This window comes from Armigeres subalbatus, chromosome 2, assembly GCF_024139115.2.
Source record: "Armigeres subalbatus isolate Guangzhou_Male chromosome 2, GZ_Asu_2, whole genome shotgun sequence".
Lineage (NCBI taxonomy): Eukaryota > Metazoa > Arthropoda > Insecta > Diptera > Culicidae > Armigeres > Armigeres subalbatus.
This window is the reverse complement of record NC_085140.1, coordinates 64480849-64498497: the sequence shown is the minus strand read 5'-3', so window position 1 is coordinate 64498497 and position 17649 is coordinate 64480849. Positions and strand designations below refer to the sequence as shown.

At 45.5% G+C, this 17649-nt stretch overlaps 2 protein-coding genes across 2 annotated transcripts; both read right to left on the bottom strand.

Annotated features, from left to right (window-relative positions):
- Positions 1 to 3906: 3906 nt before the first annotated feature.
- Positions 3907 to 5874, bottom strand: LOC134209000 (uncharacterized). Its single transcript, XM_062684975.1, has one exon. It carries the CDS (start codon positions 5872 to 5874, stop codon positions 3907 to 3909), a length of 1968 nt encoding a protein of 655 aa, XP_062540959.1.
- A 5148-nt stretch (positions 5875 to 11022) lies between these two features.
- On the bottom strand, positions 11023 to 14454 carry LOC134208999 (uncharacterized). The gene is made up of 3 exons (XM_062684974.1): positions 13176 to 14454; positions 11695 to 12945; positions 11023 to 11543 (listed from the first exon to the last, which is right to left on the bottom strand). Exons 1-3 carry the CDS (start codon positions 14452 to 14454, stop codon positions 11023 to 11025), a joined length of 3051 nt encoding a protein of 1016 aa, XP_062540958.1.
- Between the last annotated feature and the right edge of the window lie 3195 nt (positions 14455 to 17649).

Genomic DNA, 17649 nt, shown 5'->3' with positions numbered 1-17649 from the left:
ATACCTTTTCATTGCTTACTTTCTGATGGGAGCTATATGAGATGAAGTCCAGGAGCAGCAACTATAATACCTCATAATACGGTGTTGATTGTTATCAAAACATAATAAGGTGTTGATTGTTATCAGGCAGAATTCACAATTTGAACTTTGGAGGCGACCAATACCGTAACTAATTAATTTCTCTTTGTTTGGGATTAGATCCTTAACAAAACAGTAGAAGTCGAGATGTGTTTCTCATTGAAACGAAACGAGAACTGATGTTCTGCAGTCATTTTCTCACTACCTCAAAGCAAATGGTGTCGGTGATTGAAATATCTGACTAGAAAAAAAACAAACTTTTTCGACAAAATACTAATACAAGAGATACGACTGATGACAAATTGTACTGTTTCTTCGCTTCGTTAACCCATTCATGGCAAACATTAAGTGAGAGCCTCCTTATACATAGCAATATTAATAAATAATATCGTTATAACAGTATACTGTTTGTATTACCTGATCAACCATAGATAATGTTTATAACAAATAAGGATTTGCATTTGCTTTCTATATCTAAAAGGCCAATGCCACCATTCTAGCATCTCAAGAATAATTGACTCCGATCTAGTTTGAAAATATTTCCTCCCCAAAAAACACTACCAACTGACGTTTCCATTTTGCCTTACTAATGGTTGGGCCGAATCAAATGTGTCACAAACCAAGGCGTAGACAGGACGAACGTAATATGGTGCTTCCTCATGAATATTCGTGTTCCAAATAGTTGGTTAACTGAAACTGAACATTTTTCACAATATCATTGTGAGTGAAATTGATTTCGATCAATTTGCTAGCATGTACGCTTAAAACTTTTCCTGCCAATACTTGTTCAGCCGAATTGATAGAGATTTTTCTATGTTCAACTTTATTTTCCAAATAACGCCGTACATATGGATGTTATTATATGCAGTCCAATATGTCATTTGGCGAACATACCTTTAGGTTGAAATTCCTTTGATCGTGTCAAAAAACTATTTTGCTGATTTGATGAAGACCAGATGAAAATTATGCAAATGATCATCGAGACGAGCAGGGTTGGGAAAAATCAAATTTTCAAAAAATCGAGGGTGATCAAAATCACCCGCGATCTTACTTTTAAATTATCAAGTGATAAAAACTCGCCAGCGATTAAGAATCGTTTTAAAATCGTATCTTGATTTGAAGCACTTACCGTTACATTTTGAACACTTTTTCCTTACTACCATGAAACCATAACGCCATATAGAAGATATAACGGGACTGTTGGCAATTAACTGATCATGGTAAAGATTAATGTTTGAATGCGAATTCTGTGTTTATTATCGTTTGAGTACATGATTTGAGAAGTAGTCGCCGGCGACAACTCGCCTACTGTTTTCACGTGAAAAGTTTTGGGAAAGGGTCATTTAGCCGAAATCCATTCGGCCGAAAGCCATTTGGCCGAATGCCACTAGGCCGAAAGTTGTTTAGCCGAATATACCATTTGGCCGAACAGACCATTAGGTCGAAAGTCATTTGGCCGAAAGGGTTGTTTGGCCGAAAGGGGCGTGTGACCGAAAGGGTTGTTCGACCGTAATGGTCATTGGGCCGAAAGGTTCATTTGGACGAAAGGGTCATTTGGCCGAAAGGGTCATTTGGTCGATAGGGTAATTAAGTCGAAAGGTTCGTTTGGATGAAAGGGTCGTTTGGCCGAAAGAGTCATTTGGCCGAAAGGGTCGTTTGGCCGAAAGTATCATTTGGCCGAATAGGACATTTGGCCGAATAGGTCATTTAACCGAATATTTTTTGGGAAAGTGAGAAATTAGGAATGATAAAAAAGCGCTGTCTCACTATTCACTTCGCGCTTCGCACTTTTTACAGCGAAAAGTGATAAAGGAGGAGTGAAAAGTGAGACGTCTCACTACTCACTCCTCATTTCCCACTTCTCACTGTTAAAAAGAGGAGCGCAAAGTTAGTAGTGAGACGTCTCACTACTCCCTTTTTTCATCGAGAAGTGAGAAATAAGGAGTGAGAAGTGAGACGTCTCATTTCTCACTCTTGAGCCCATACTGCGATCGGGACTTTCCCCGTCTCAAAAACATAAATCCCTCTTTTGGCAACTGTGGAGATGTAGATAATCTCGGTCTCTAGTATCAACGAATGTCACACCAACTTAACCGTTTGTTTGAGAAACTGCATATGTAACATTTTTGGCCAAAATGAGATTTTTATATATTTTGAATCCTCGTCCAAAAATATGTATTCTGGCAAAAAATACAAAAAAAAAAAATTGTACAGGAATGTATGAAAATGTTTTCGTTTGTCTGAGAAACTACATATGTTCACGTACTTTGAAGAGCAATTGTGGAGTACTGCTTAGATTTTTTGCACTGAAAATGCCCCAGGGTGTTGAGTTTTGCCAAAAACTATTGATCTATATCGAAGAAATCGAAAGATTCGGTGCAAATTTGTTCAAAAAACAGTTTTTTGTTGTTTTCTTGAAATAGTGTAAAATGGACCTATGCAGTTTTTCAAACAAATGATTCAACTATTTCTTCTATTCCCAGATGACCGCAAGGACATGGCTGGAGCCGTTATTGTTTCTTTTATTACTGAAATCTAGTGTTGTGCACATGGAGGTTGGAATACTAATCCCAAGCCCCAACTAAATCCCTGTGAAATTGAAAATGATCGAAAGTAACAACTAACGAATCATGCGGTCATCAAGCTCAAGCTCGTGGAGAATTCCTCCTGAAAAACGGTGATATTACCTTCCACAGTTTGTGCACAATGTTCATGGAAAATTCCTCAGTAATTCTGGAAGAATTTCTTCTGGAGTTTGTGCAAAATTCATTCTAAAATTTGTGCAGAATTGCGTCTAGAATTCGTGGAGAATTGGACGTGAAAAATTCCTTCTGGAATCCGTAGAGAACATTCTTTTCTGGAATTCATGGAGAATTTTTTATACACTTTGAAATTTGTATAAAATTCTATCTGTAAGTCTTGGAGATTTGCTTCAGTTAGGGGCACGGCAGCTATTTCCGTCCATGGTTTAATTACCGTTATAGGTGCTAAAAGCAATGAAAGCTACGTTCATTTGCTGTAGAATATTCCTCCTGCACCTTTGCTTTGGTACTACTTTGTATTTCTATCTTAGTTATTTCTGTGTTCCACGTTCTACCAAAACGATTCCTACTGTTAAAACCCTCCACACAATCCCAAAACCTCCCGTGGCACCTATGAGAGGGCGTAGAGTTCTCTGCATCTTTCTTAAGTAGATGTCCAACTAATCATCCTTCCCCTTCCTCGGCATTCGCAAGGACGTGGCCAGGACAGATCTCGATTATTGTAGAGTGCATTGCTTCCATCTAAGAGTTAGTGATTAGTCCCAAATCAATATCTGTGCTAACGGATGAAAGTGATGCTACTCTCATACGATAGTTGTTACGAAGACGGTCACGTTTCGGACTCTTAACCAGCAAACTCGTTATTGCTTTGAGTAGGCTTTAAGCTGAAATTGTTATTTATTGTAATTTCTTTTTGCATGATTAATTTTAAGCTAACTTACATTTGTTGTCTTCTACGTTAACTGTCCGTCTACTTGTAACAAAGGTAATTCGTGGTTGTGAATGTCCCTATTAAGTTAAGTATTACAATTAAGATCAAATTCATAATTTTAAGCATCAAAGTACTTACTTGTAATATTAGGAACAAATTCTAGTTTACCACTTTAGAATATAAGATTTTAGGATAACTTTAACTTTAGAATAATTGTTTTAGGTTTAGCGAATCTAATCTTCTCTCTTGACTATTATTCTTCGTATTGGATAGCTATTTCTGCCAATCATTTCCCGTGACGTTTACTCTTGACGTTGTCAGTTTATCATTCGCCCGGTTGATTTCAGGGATGAGCTAAACGGTTTTAGCCGATGGCGAGGGGTCTTGAATCGTTGCGCACATACCCGGACCCGTATTGCTTGAAGTTCTGTCTTCAGCCATACAATCTTCATCTAGCACGTCCAAGACCGCCAGCTTAGTTACTGGACGAAGAAATACGCTTGCCTTCGATTTCACATCCGCGCTCCGTATGCGCCCGTCTTTTCCAAGGTTCACCTTCACAACTACTCCTCGTTCCCAGCTGTTCCTTCTTGCCTCATCCACCACTATCACCAAATCTCCCACTCGTACGGGCTTAGTTTCCCCGAACCACTTCGACTGTCTTGCAATGACCGGTAGATACTCGGTAACCCATCTTGTCCAAAAACGGTCCAGCATTACGCGCACATGGTTCCAGTTGGCACGAAGCGTGGACTTCACTTCGACCGGATTAGCGACTGGCTGGCATACTCCATTCGAGCTAAGAAGCAGGAAATGATTAGGTGTCAGCGCTTCACTCTCTGCGGAATCCAAGGGTAGATATGTAAGCGGCCGTGTGTTTACGATGGATTCAGCTTCTGTCAATGCGGTTTGAAAGGTTTCATCATCAGGGTTTCTCGATGTCTCCATGGCTGCCAATGCCAGTTTCACTGAGCGTACTAACCGCTCCCATATACCTCCCATATGAGGAGCATAAGGCGGATTCATCTTCCACTGTGTGGCTGCGTTTGTGAAGGTTGAAGCCAACTCTTGATTCAGCTTTCGAATTTCTTCGCGCAACTCCTTCCTTGCTCCTTGGAAATTTAGTCCTTGATCAGAGTATATCTCCAACGGTGCACCACGGCGAGCTATAAACCGACGAATGGCAAGTTTGCATGATTCGGTCGACAACGTAAAGGCTACCTCAAGGTGAACTGCCCTTGTTGTGAGGCAGGTAAATAATGCTGCCCATCTCTTCACGTTCGTGCGCCCTACCCGTACAGTTACGGGACCGAAGTAGTCCAACCCGGTAAAAGTGAACGCCCTGATATAGGGAGTTAAACGTGCTTCCGGGAGAGGGCTCATCCGAGGTGGTCGTGGAACCGCTTTGCGTACCTTACACAATGTACAGAACTTCGCTACTTTCCCCACAGCTAATCTTATCTCCGACACATGGAATCGTTGCCTGAGCTCATTCACGATGGTTTCTTTGTTTGCGTGTGCAAACTTTCGGTGATATCCATCGATAGTCAACATTGTCACGTAGTGGTCTTTCGGTACTTTCACCGGAAATTTTGCGTCATCTGCTACTGCGGGAGCTGCACCAATTCGCCCGTCCTTGCGGATCAATCCATCTGCTCCGATGAAAGGATCCAATTTGTAGATACGGCTTTTCTTCTCGATTTGTTTCGGATGATGCGACGAATCTTTCTGCAGCGCTTCAAGCACAGCAAATTCTTGCGGGTAGACCTCAAGTTGAACCAATTTCAACACCATAATCTCTGCTTCCTGCAACTCTTTACTGCAAAGATTCTTTGTAGTCAGGCACGGCAAGTTGTTTCTCTTTTCAAGACAGTTATTTAGGAATCGTCGAACATATCCCATGGCTTGCACCAATCGTTCCCATTTGGAAAAGCGCTCAAACTGCACCGTTCCGGTTACGCTGCATCGATGGATCGTTATTATATTCCGCAATTCTTCCGCTGTGCTCCATTCTTCTTCCTTATGACCTGGCCATTCTGCTTCATCTTGGTAGAGAAACGATGGTCCACGAAGCCACCGGGATTCTTCAGAGGCATCTGGACCATTACCCCATTTTGTTGCTTCGTCGGAAACATTCCATTTTGAGGGTACTTTCCTCCAATCGTTTACGTCGGTGGATTCCAAAATCTCTCCTACCCTGAACGCCACAAACTGGTGGAACCTTCGTTGATCCGCTCTGAGCCAGGCTAACACGGTGTTAGAATCAGTCCACAGTATTTTCCTTTTTATCCGAAGGGTATGACTTGACGCAATTGTCTTCATCAACCTTGTACCGATTACAGCTGCTTGGAGCTCAAGCCTTGGCACTGACAGTTGCTTAAGGGCGCCACTTTGGTTTTGGACGCTACAAGAGTATACCGAACGGTTCCACGGTCCACAATCCGAAAATAAGCAGCTGCAGCGTAAGCAGCCATACTTGCATCTACAAAAACGTGCAATTCTAGTGTTTCCAAGGCTTCTGGATCATATCCGGGAAAATAACATCTTTGTATTCGTACTTGCTCCAGACTGTGTAGTGTCCGTACCCAACGACTCCACGACGCAAACAGTAACTCTGGAATTTTGTCGTCCCAAGTTCTGCCGGATCTCCAAACTTCTTGGACAAGAATTTTTCCGTGTATCACAAAGCTAGCTACCAATCCAAGAGGGTCGAAAATACTCATAACCACGCTCAACAACTGTCTTTTGGTGGAATACGTATTCCCATCCAGCAATCTCTTTAGATTTTCGCGAAACTGTATTGCGAACGTAAAGATGTCTTCCTGCGGCAACCAACTTAACTCCAACACTCTTTCAGTCCCAACGTCCTTGCCAATCACGAAATTTTTCGGAGTTACGGTTTACGGTTTTTCTCCTATTTGCTCCAACACCTCTCCACTCTTGCAAAACCTGTGTCGGAGTTCAATCCCGGCATGTTGATGCAACTTTTTGACTTCTCTTACGAGCTCCACTGCTTTGTAGACGCTATCGACACTATCGAGATAGTCGTCCATAGTGGTTCTCCAAAAGCCGCGGTTGCAGCTCGAGGAAACTCTCTGGACAATTCAATCGCATTGCGATTCTTCGCAAACTGCGCAGAACTTGGGGAGCACGTAGCCCCAAATATGGCGACGTCCATAACAAACACTTCCGTTTGCTCCGACGGATTGTTCCGCCACAGAAATCGTTGTGCCTGACGATCCTCCGGTCTGATAATCACTTGGTGCAACATCTACTTGATATCCGCATTGAAGGCCACCTCCCTCTGTCTAAATCGACAAAGTACCGTTGGTAAGGACTGTAGAAGATCCGGTCCTTTTAGCAGGACGGAATTCAGCGAAACTCCTTTTACCGTTGCTGCAGCGTCCCAAACTACAAGAACCTTTTCCGGCTTTTTAGGGTTTACTACTACACCCAATGGTAGATACCATGCCTGATTTTGCGCGGTGTCTGTCAACTCCTGTTTGGTTGCTTTGTATACGTAACCCTTGGACAGATAGTTAGCAATTTGTTACCGCACCTTGTCGTACATCGTTGGGTCCTTTGACAGTCGTCTTTCAAGGCACTGCAACCTCCGCTCCGCCATTGGTTTGCTGTCCGGAAACTCCACCAAGTCGTACCTCCACAACAGCCCTGTTTGAAACTTTCCCGACTCGGTCCGAACCGTGGTATCCTCCAATATTTTCCGTGCCCGTTTTTCGCTAGGTGATTCTACCATTTCGTTAGATTCTACACCAGAACCTTCGACAGTGAAAAATGATTTGACGAGCTCATGAAGGTCTTCATTCGTTGACCGATTGCATGCGTGCAGTACTCGGTGGACCAGTTTTAAATCCGATTCTCCAGACCTTCCGTACAGCAGCCATCCTAGACGAGTTTTCGCCGCCACAGGTTGACTTCCGCTTCCTTCACGAAGCTTCAACGTCGTCTTCAGCTTGGTGTTGTCCAGTCCAATTAATATTCCCGGAGTAGCATCATCATAACTTGTGATTGGGAGTCCTTTCAAATAAGGGAATTTTGTTTGAAGTTCTTCGAAGTCAATTGTTTGTCGTGGCAGATCTAAACTAGAGACAGTGTGGACATCTTTCATCATAAAACGATTGCCATTGTTACCGGAAATCTCCAGCATCACTCTTCTTGATTCTTCTTCAGTACGCCTCACACCATTAGTCCACTGCATACAGAGAGGAAACACAGCTCCGGTGACCCCAAGTTTCTTGGCAATGGAGTCTTCTAATAACGTTGAATCCGAACCGCCATCCAAGAAGGCAAAGGTATGCACCGATTTCCCATTGGCGTGAAGACTGACCGGAATGACGCGAAACAGGACTCTGTGCTGCAGATGTTGATGCACCGTTACTACCCTGTAGTCGAATTTGATACATTCTCACTCGAGCAATTTCCGACGTTTGGATTGCCGGGATGGAGGTATTTGTGGTGATTTTGTTGGCATCCATTTGTCCCACAACCAGCAGCCTTGCATGGCCACTTTCCATGAGGGTATAGACAACGTTTGCACAGATGTGCATCTTGCACGGCCTTCCAGCGTTCACCAAGTGTTTTCGCCTTGAAGATCGGACATTCTTTTGGTTTGTGCCCATGTACTTGACACACTGCACAGGGACGCACTTTAGGAGGATCCGTTGACTTTGAATCCATCACACTTTTACCCCTACCAGTGACCTTTTCGGGATGACGTTGATCATTCCCACCACAAGATTCCAACGAACTGAATTGACGAACGCCCTCCCTTTCTGTCGGTCCGCCTTGGTACTTTCTCTAACCCCACTCGATACACTGCTAGCTGCACTGATGATGACGTTCATGTAATTTGCAAACGCTCGAAGATCTGCTACCGCTATTGACTGCTTATGCATCGCCCACCCCAATTTGATATTGGCCGGCAGTTTGTCGACCAGCTCTTGGAGCAGAATCGGGTTGGCCAAATGCATTTGCTGCCCAGTTGACACTAGATGCGCACAGAGATTGCGAACTACCAAACCAAAGTTTACCAGAGAATCAAGTTTTTCTGGTTTCGGCGTGGGAGTACTTCTGACATCGTTTAACAGCGTGTTAATGATGATATCGGGACGGCCATACAGTGTGCTTAGTGTCGACATAATATCACCCACGTTCGAAGGGTGTAACAAAAAACTGCTTTTCTTGCTTCACCTTTCAAACTGCGTTGCAAACGGAGGAGATTTTCTGCTTCGGTGTACCCGCACATCTGCGTTGAAGTATTGTAGCTACTCCAAAACAGGGGCCATTCCGCAGGATTGCCTCCGAACACTGGAAGCTCTTTTGGGACCACATGACGAGCTGCAAGCTGCTGAGCATTTGGACCCAGTTGTAAGTCCGGGTGCGCGGACGTAAACGACACTGCAGGCGCGTACGCATTCGATTGAACACCACTTATTGACGGTGGAATTTGATAAAATTGGGGAATTGTATTCGGAATAATTGGCACCTGATTCCCTGACTGTCCTATGTACCCACCCGAACATGACATTGGCAAATAACTAGCTATATTATCTTGCATTTGGGGAATCTGATTATCTCAAACTAACCATTGATTTTGAACATAGTTTCGGTACATATTTGGCAAATTAGCAATCCCATAACCACTACCTACCCCCATTGGAGCTTGTACATGCTGACTGGCAGATGAAACATTCTCTTTCCCACCAAGATTCATACTGGTCATACGGGTCGAAACTGAAGTAGCATTTACCTGAGAGCACATCGGTTGTGTGTTTGCGTATTGTACCTCAGCTGGACGTCGACCGCTAGACGAACTCGTTGGTGTTGAGTGGTGTGTTGGTGGTTGCCACATCGATGATATACCACTCGCTGGTAAACAAGACGGTGCGGCAGTGTGCGATACGATGGGCCGGCACGACGATGTTGATGTTACCGATGATATACCTTGCGCTTGTGTGGTGTAGGTTGCTAACGACGACTGTGGCAGAAATGAGTTCCCGTATGATGGCATGAAACTGACCGGCTGTGTAGTGGTCAGTGACGGCAACGAAAACGAAACCATCGACGCTGTTGTTGGTGAAATCACAAACATATTGTGTGCATCGACCGACGCAGAGGGTTTAGGAAACTGTTGCACGCTCGCCACCGTTGTGACTATTGGTATCACATTGTTCCCTTGCATGGTACTCTGTGCTATAGGTGGTTGTGTAGTAGGATGCGAGATCGAGGCGTTTGCAGAATGGGATAATGGCAACGAAAGAGTAGCTAACATACTCGAAGTGACCGCAGAAGCTGAATGTGGATTCACTTGGCCTACTTCTTCAATAGTTGCTGTTGCCGTTTCTGGGGCAGAACTCGTGATTGGTTTCAGCTGCGATGTGAGTCCAGTGGGTTTGTTTCCAGAATTGGCACTCATGGTCACAGCCGGGTTACGGGTGATCCAATCCTCAACTTTCTCCGCTCCACGGTTGCAACGGCTACGAACGCTAACTGCATCTCCATCGTCATCCAATTGGGTATGAAGCAGGTCGTACTTTCGTTGGATGTATTCCTTCTCCAAGGCAAACATCTCCCTGATGGCCTTGTCTCTCCGTTCTCGTTCCAAACGCAACGTCATCTCCTGAATAGCTTGCTCCTGCTTTCCTCGCTCTTCTTGCATCTTCTCCTGTAGCCGCTTCTCCTCGGCTAGGCGTTGCACCTCCAACTGTATGCGTGCTTCCCGCATACTTGCTGAAATCGATACTGTAGAGGCTGGTGGATCGGGAACAGAACACGCTGTGCATCTAAAGCTTCGGTCCTCTCCTTCGATGCTGTCGTTCACACCGACGCACCTGAAGTGGAACCAGCGATCGCATCCGTCGCACTGGACCATCTTGCGATCTGCATGGTTTGGTTCGTTACACACGATGCATTGATTTTGTCCATCAGAACGATCGTGTGTGTCGGCGGCCGCTGGATCACCACTAGACATGGTTATGTTTTCCACGCCGAACGATACAAACAAATCTTAAAGATTTTGTTATGAAGACGGTCACGTTTCGGACTCTTAACCAGCAAACTCGTTATTGCTTTGAGTAGGCTTTAAGCTGAAATTGTTATTTATTGTAATTTCTTTTTGCATGATTAATTTTAAGCTAACTTACATTTGTTGTCTTCTACGTTAACTGTCCGTCTACTTGTAACAAAGGTAATTCGTGGTTGTGAATGTCCCTATTAAGTTAAGTATTACAATTAAGATCAAATTCATAATTTTAAGCATCAAAGTACTTACTTGTAATATTAGGAACAAATTCTAGTTTACCACTTTAGAATATAAGATTTTAGGATAACTTTAACTTTAGAATAATTGTTTTAGGTTTAGCGAATCTAATCTTCTCTCTTGACTATTATTCTTCGTATTGGATAGCTATTTCTGCCAATCATTTCCCGTGACGTTTACTCTTGACGTTGTCAGTTTATCATTCGCCCGGTTGATTTCAGGGATGAGCTAAACGGTTTTAGCCGATGGCGAGGTCTTGAATCGTTGCGACATTCCGAGCCCGTATTGCTTGAAGTTCTGTCTTCAGCCATACAATCTTCATCTAGCACGTCCAAGACCGTCAGCTTAGTTACTGGACGAAGAAATATGCCTGCCTTCGATTTCACATCTGCGCTCCGTATGCGCCCGTCTTTTCTAAGGTTCACCTTCACAACTACTGCTCGTTCCCAGCTGATCCTTCCTGCCTCATCCACCTCTATAAGCAAATCTCCAACTCGTACGGGCTTAGTTTCACCGAACCACTTCGACTGCCTTGCAATGGCCGGTAGATACTCGGTAGCCCATCTTGTCCAAAACCGGTCCAGCATTACGCGCACAAGGTTCCAGTTGGCACAAAGCGTTGACTTCACTTCGACCGGATTAGCGATTGGCTGGCATACTCCATTCGAGCTAAGAAGCATCAGGAAATGGTTAGGTGTGAGCGCTTCACTCTCTGTGGAATCCATGATACGTAAACGGCCGTGTGTTTACGATGGATTCAGCTTCTGTCAATGCGGTTTGAAAAGTTTCGTCATCAGGGTTTCTCGATGTCTCCATGGCTGCCAATGCCAGTTTCACTGAGCGTACTAACCGCTCCCATATACCTCCCATATGAGGAGCATAAGGCGGATTCATCTTCCACTGTGTGGCTGCGTTTGTGAAGGTTGAAGCCAACTCTTGATTCAGCTTTCGAATTTCTTCGCGCAACTCCTTCCTTGCTCCTTGGAAATTTAGTCCTTGATCAGAGTATATCTCCAACGGTGCACCACGGCGAGCTATAAACCGACGAATGGCAAGTTTGCATGATTCGGTCGACAACGTAAAGGCTACCTCAAGGTGAACTGCCCTTGTTGTGAGGCAGGTAAATAATGCTGCCCATCTCTTCACGTTCGTGCGTCCTACCCGTACAGTTACGGGACCGAAGTAGTCCAACCCGGTAAAAGTGAACGCCCTGATATAGGGAGTTAAACGTGCTTCCGGGAGAGGGCTCATCCGAGGTGGTCGTGGAACTGCTTTGCGTACCTTACACAATGTACAGGACTTCGCTACTTTCCCCACAGCTACTCTTATCTCCGACACATGGAATCGTTGCCTGAGCTCATTCACGATGGTTTCATTGTTTGCGTGTGCAAACTTTCGGTGATATCCGTCGATAATCAGCATTGTAACGTAGTGGTCTTTCGGTACTTTCACCGGAAATTTTGCGTCATCTGCTACTGCGGGAGCTGCACCAATTCGCCCGTCCTTGCGGATCAATCCATCTGCTCCGATGAAAGGATCCAATTTGTAGATACGGCTTTTCTTCTCGATTTGTTTCGGATGATGCGACGAATCTTTCTGCAGCGCTTCAAGCACAGCAAATTCTTGCGGGTAGACCTCAAGTTGAACCAATTTCAACACCATAATCTCTGCTTCCTGCAACTCTTTACTGCAAAGATTATTTGTAGTCAAACACGGCAAGTTGTTTCTCTTTCCAAGACAGTTATTCAGGAATCGTTGAACATATCCCATGGCTTGCCCCAATCGTTCCCATTTGGAAAAGCGCTCAAACTGCACCGTTCCGGTTACGCTGCATCGATGGATCGTTATTATATTCCGCAATTCTTCCGCTGTGCTCCATTCTTCTTCCTTATGACCTGGCCATTCTGCTTCATCTTGGTAGAGAAACGATGGTCCACGAAGCCACCGGGATTCTTCAGAGGCATCTGGACCATTACCCCATTTTGTTGCTTCGTCGGAAACATTCCATTTTGAGGGTACTTTCCTCCAATCGTTTACGTCGGTGGATTCCAAAATCTCTCCTACCCTGAACGCCACAAACTGGTGGAACCTTCGTTGATCCGCTCTGAGCCAGGCTAACACGGTGTTATAATCAGTCCACAGTATTTTCCTTTTATCCGAAGGGTATGACTTGACGCAATTGTCTTCATCAACCTTGTACCGATTACAGCTGCTTGGAGCTCAAGCCTTGGCACTGACAGTTGCTTAAGGGGCGCCACTTTGGTTTTGGACGCTACAAGAGTACACCGAACGGTTCCACGGTCCACAATCCGAAAATAAGCAGCTGCAGCGTAAGCAGCCATACTTGCATCTACAAAAACGTGCAATTCTAGTGTTTCCAAGGCTTCTGGATCATATCCGGGAAAATAACATCTTTGTGTTCGTACTTGCTCCAGGCTGTGTAGTGCCCGTACCCAAAGACTCCACGACGCAAACAGTAACTCTGGAATATTGTCGTCCCAAGTGCTGCCGGATCTCCAAACTTCTTGGACAAGATTTTTTCCGTGTATCACAAAGTTAGCTACCAATCCAAGAGGGTCGAAAATACTCATGACCAGGCTCAACGGCTCTCTTTTGGTGGGATACGTATTCCCGTCCAGCAATCTCTTCAGGTTTTCGCGGAACTGTATTGCGAACGTAAAGATGTCTTTCTGCGGCAACCAACTTAACCCCAACACTCTCTCAGTCCCAACGTCCTTGCCCATCACGAAATTTTTCGGAGTTTCTGACGGTTTTTCTCCGATTTGCTCCAACACATCCACACTATTGGACAACCAGTGTCGGAGTTCAAACCCGGCGTATTGATGTAACGTTTTGACTTCTCTTGCAAGCTCCACTGCTTCGTAGACGCTATCGACACTATCGAGATAGTCGTCCACATAGTGGTTCTCCAAAACCGCGGTTGCAGCTCGAGGAAACTCTCTGGACAATTCAACCGCATTTCTATTCTTCGCAAACTGCGCAGAACTTGGGGAGCACGTAGCTCCAAATATGGCGACGTCCATAACAAACACTTCCGTTTGCTCCGACGGATTGTTCCGCCACAGAAATCGTTGTGCCTGACGATCCTCCGGTCTGATAATCACTTGGTGGAACATCTCCTTGATATCCGCATTGATGGCCACCTCCCTCTGTCTAAATCGACAAAGTACCGTTGGTAAGGACTGTAGAAGATCCGGTCCTTTCAGCAGAACGGAATTCAGCGAAACTCCTTTTACCGTTGCTGCAGCGTCCCAGACTACTCGAACCTTTTCCGGCTTTTTAGGGTTTACTACTACACCCAATGGTAGATACCATGTCTGATTTTGCACGGTCTCTTTCAACTCCCGTTCTGTTGCTTTATGGGTGTAACCCTTGGACAGATAGTCATCAATTTGTTCCCTCACCTTGTCGTACAACGTTGGGTCCTTTGATAGTCGTCTTTCAAGGCACTGCAACCTCCGCTCCGCCATTGGTTTGCTGTCCGGAAACTCCACCAAGTCGTACCTCCACAACAGCCCTGTTTGAAACTTTCCCGACTCGGTCCGAACCGTGGTATCCTCCAATATTTTCCGTGCCCGTTTTTCGCTAGGTGATTCTACCATTTCGTTAGATTCTACACCAGAACCTTCGACAGTGAAAATGATTTGACGAGCTCATGAAGGTCTTCATGCGCTGACCGATTGCATGCGTGCAGTACTCAGTGGACCAGTTTTAAATCCGATTCGCCAGACCTTCCGTACAGCAGCCATCCTAGACGAGTTTTCGCCGCCACAGGTTGACTTCGCTTCCTTCACGAAGCTTCAACGTCGTCTTCAGCTTGGTGTTGTCCAGTCCAATTAATATTCCCGGAGTAGCATCATCATAACTTGTGATTGGGAGTTCTTCGAAGTCAATTGTTTGTCGTGGCAGATCTAAAATAGAGACAGTGTGGACATCTTTCATCATAAAACGATTGCCATTGTTACCGGAAATCTCCAGCATCACTCTTCTTGATTCTTCTTCAGTACGCCTCACACCATTAGTCCACTGCATACAGAGAGGAAACACAGCTCCGGTGACCCCAAGTTTCTTGGCAATGGAGTCTTCTAATAACGTTGAATCCGAACCGCCATCCAAGAAGGCAAAGGTATGCACCGATTTCCCATTGGCGTGAAGACTGACCGGAATGACGCGAAACAGGACTCTGTGCTGCATATGTTGATGCACCGTTACTACCCCTGTAGTCGAATTTGATACATTCTCACTCGAGCAATTTCCGACGTTTGGATTGCCGGGATGGAGGTATTTGTGGTGATTTTGTTGGCATCCATTTGTCCCACAACCAGCAGCCTTGCATGGCCACTTTCCATGAGGGTATAGACAACGTTTGCACAGATGTGCATCTTGCACGGCCTTCCAGCGTTCACCAAGTGTTTTCGCCTTGAAGATCGGACATTCTTTTGGTTTGTGCCCATGTACTTGACACACTGCACAGGGACGCACTTTAGGAGGATCCGTTGACTTTGAATCCATCACACTTTTACCCCTACCAGTGACCTTTTCGGGATGACGTTGATCATTCCGACCACAAGATTCCGAACGAACTGAATTGACGAACGCCTTCCCTTTCTGTCGGTCCGCCTTGGTACTTTCTCTAACCCCACTCGATACACTGCTAGCTGCACTGATGATGACGTTCATGTAATTTGCAAACGCTCGAAGATCTGCTACCGCTATTGACTGCTTATGCATCGCCCACCCCAATTTGATATTGGCCGGCAGTTTGTCGACCAGCTCTTGGAGCAGAATCGGGTTGGCCAAATGCATTTGCTGCCCAGTTGACACTAGATGCGCACAGAGATTGCGAACTACCAAACCAAAGTTTACCAGAGAATCAAGTTTTTCTGGTTTCGGCGTGGGGGTACTCCTGACATCGTTTAACAGCGTGTTAATGATGATATCGGGACGGCCATACAGTGTGCTTAGTGTCGACATAATATCACCCACGTTCGAAGGGTGTAGCAAAAAACTGTTCACTGCTTTTCTTGCTTCACCTTTCAAACTGCGTTGCAAACGGAGGAGATTTTCTGCTTCGGTGTACCCGCACATCTGCGTTGAAGTATTGTAGCTACTCCAAAACAGGGGCCATTCCGCAGGATTGCCTCCGAACACTGGAAGCTCTTTTGGGACCACATGACGAGCTGCAAGCTGCTGAGCATTTGGACCCAGTTGTAAGTCCGGGTGCGCGGACGTAAACGACACTGCAGGCGCGTACGCATTCGATTGAACACCACTTATTGACGGTGGAATTTGATAAAATTGGGGAATTGTATTCGGAATAATTGGCACCTGATTCCCTGACTGTCCTATGTACCCACCCGAACATGACATTGGCAAATAACTAGCTATATTATCTTGCATTTGGGGAATCTGATTATCTCCAACTAACCATTGATTTTGAACATAGTTTCGGTACATATTTGGCAAATTAGCAATCCCATAACCACTACCTACCCCATTGGAGCTTGTACATGCTGACTGGCAGATGAAACATTCTCTTTCCCACCAAGATTCATACTGGTCATACGGGTCGAAACTGAAGTAGCATTTACCTGAGAGCACATCGGTTGTGTGTTTGCGTATTGTACCTCAGCTGGACGTCGACCGCTAGACGAACTCGTTGGTGTTGAGTGGTGTGTTGGTGGTTGCCACATCGATAATATACCACTCGCTGGTAAACAAGACGGTGCGGCAGTGTGCGATACGATGGGCCGGCACGACGATGTTGATGTTACCGATGATATACCTTGCGCTTGTGTGGTGTAGGTTGCTAACGACGACTGTGGCAGAAATGAGTTCCCGTATGATGGCATGAAACTGACCGGCTGTGTAGTGGTCAGTGACGGCAACGAAAACGAAACCATCGACGCTGTTGTTGGTGAAATCACAAACATATTGTGTGCATCGACCGACGCAGAGGGTTTAGGAAACTGTTGCACGCTCGCCACCGTTGTGACTATTGGTATCACATTGTTCCCTTGCATGGTACTCTGTGCTATAGGTGGTTGTGTAGTAGGATGCGAGATCGAGGCGTTTGCAGAATGGGATAATGGCAACGAAAGAGTAGCTAACATACTCGAAGTGACCGCAGAAGCTGAATGTGGATTCACTTGGCCTACTTCTTCAATAGTTGCTGTTGCCGTTTCTGGGGCAGAACTCGTGATTGGTTTCAGCTGCGATGTGAGTCCAGTGGGTTTGTTTCCAGAATTGGCACTCATGGTCACAGCCGGGTTACGGGTGATCCAATCCTCAACTTTCTCCGCTCCACGGTTGCAACGGCTACGAACGCTAACTGCATCTCCATCGTCATCCAATTGGGTATGAAGCAGGTCGTACTTTCGTTGGATGTATTCCTTCTCCAAGGCAAACATCTCCTGATGGCCTTGTCTCTCCGTTCTCGTTCCAAACGCAACGTCATCTCCTGAATAGCTTGCTCCTGCTTTCCTCGCTCTTCTTGCATCTTCTCCTGTAGCCGCTTCTCCTCGGCTAGGCGTTGCACCTCCAACTGTATGCGTGCTTCCCGCATACTTGCTGAAGTCGATACTGTAGAGGCTGGTGGATCGGGAACAGAACACGCTGTGCATCTAAAGCTTCGGTCCTCTCCTTCGATGCTGTCGTTCACACCGACGCACCTGAAGTGGAACCAGCGATCGCATCCGTCGCACTGGACCATCTTGCGATCTGCATGGTTTGGTTCGTTACACACGATGCATTGATTTTGTCCATCAGAACGATCGTGTGTGTCGGCGGCCGCTGGA

Bases quoted from the DNA above. Each gene is read 5' to 3' on its own strand.
- LOC134208999 (XM_062684974.1), bottom strand. From the start codon at position 14,454: ATGGTAGAATCACCTAGCGAAAAACGGGCACGGAAAATATTGGAGGAT. The intron at 12,946-13,175 runs GTATGGCTGCTT...ACACCGTGTTAG, and splicing joins GCACGTTTTTGTAGATGCAA to CCTGGCTCAGAGCGGATCAA. The intron at 11,544-11,694 runs GTATATGGGAGC...TGGATTCCACAG, and splicing joins TTATGCTCCTCATATGGGAG to AGAGTGAAGCGCTCACACCT.
- LOC134209000 (XM_062684975.1), bottom strand. From the start codon at position 5,874: ATGAAGACAATTGCGTCAAGTCATACCCTTCGGATAAAAAGGAAAATA.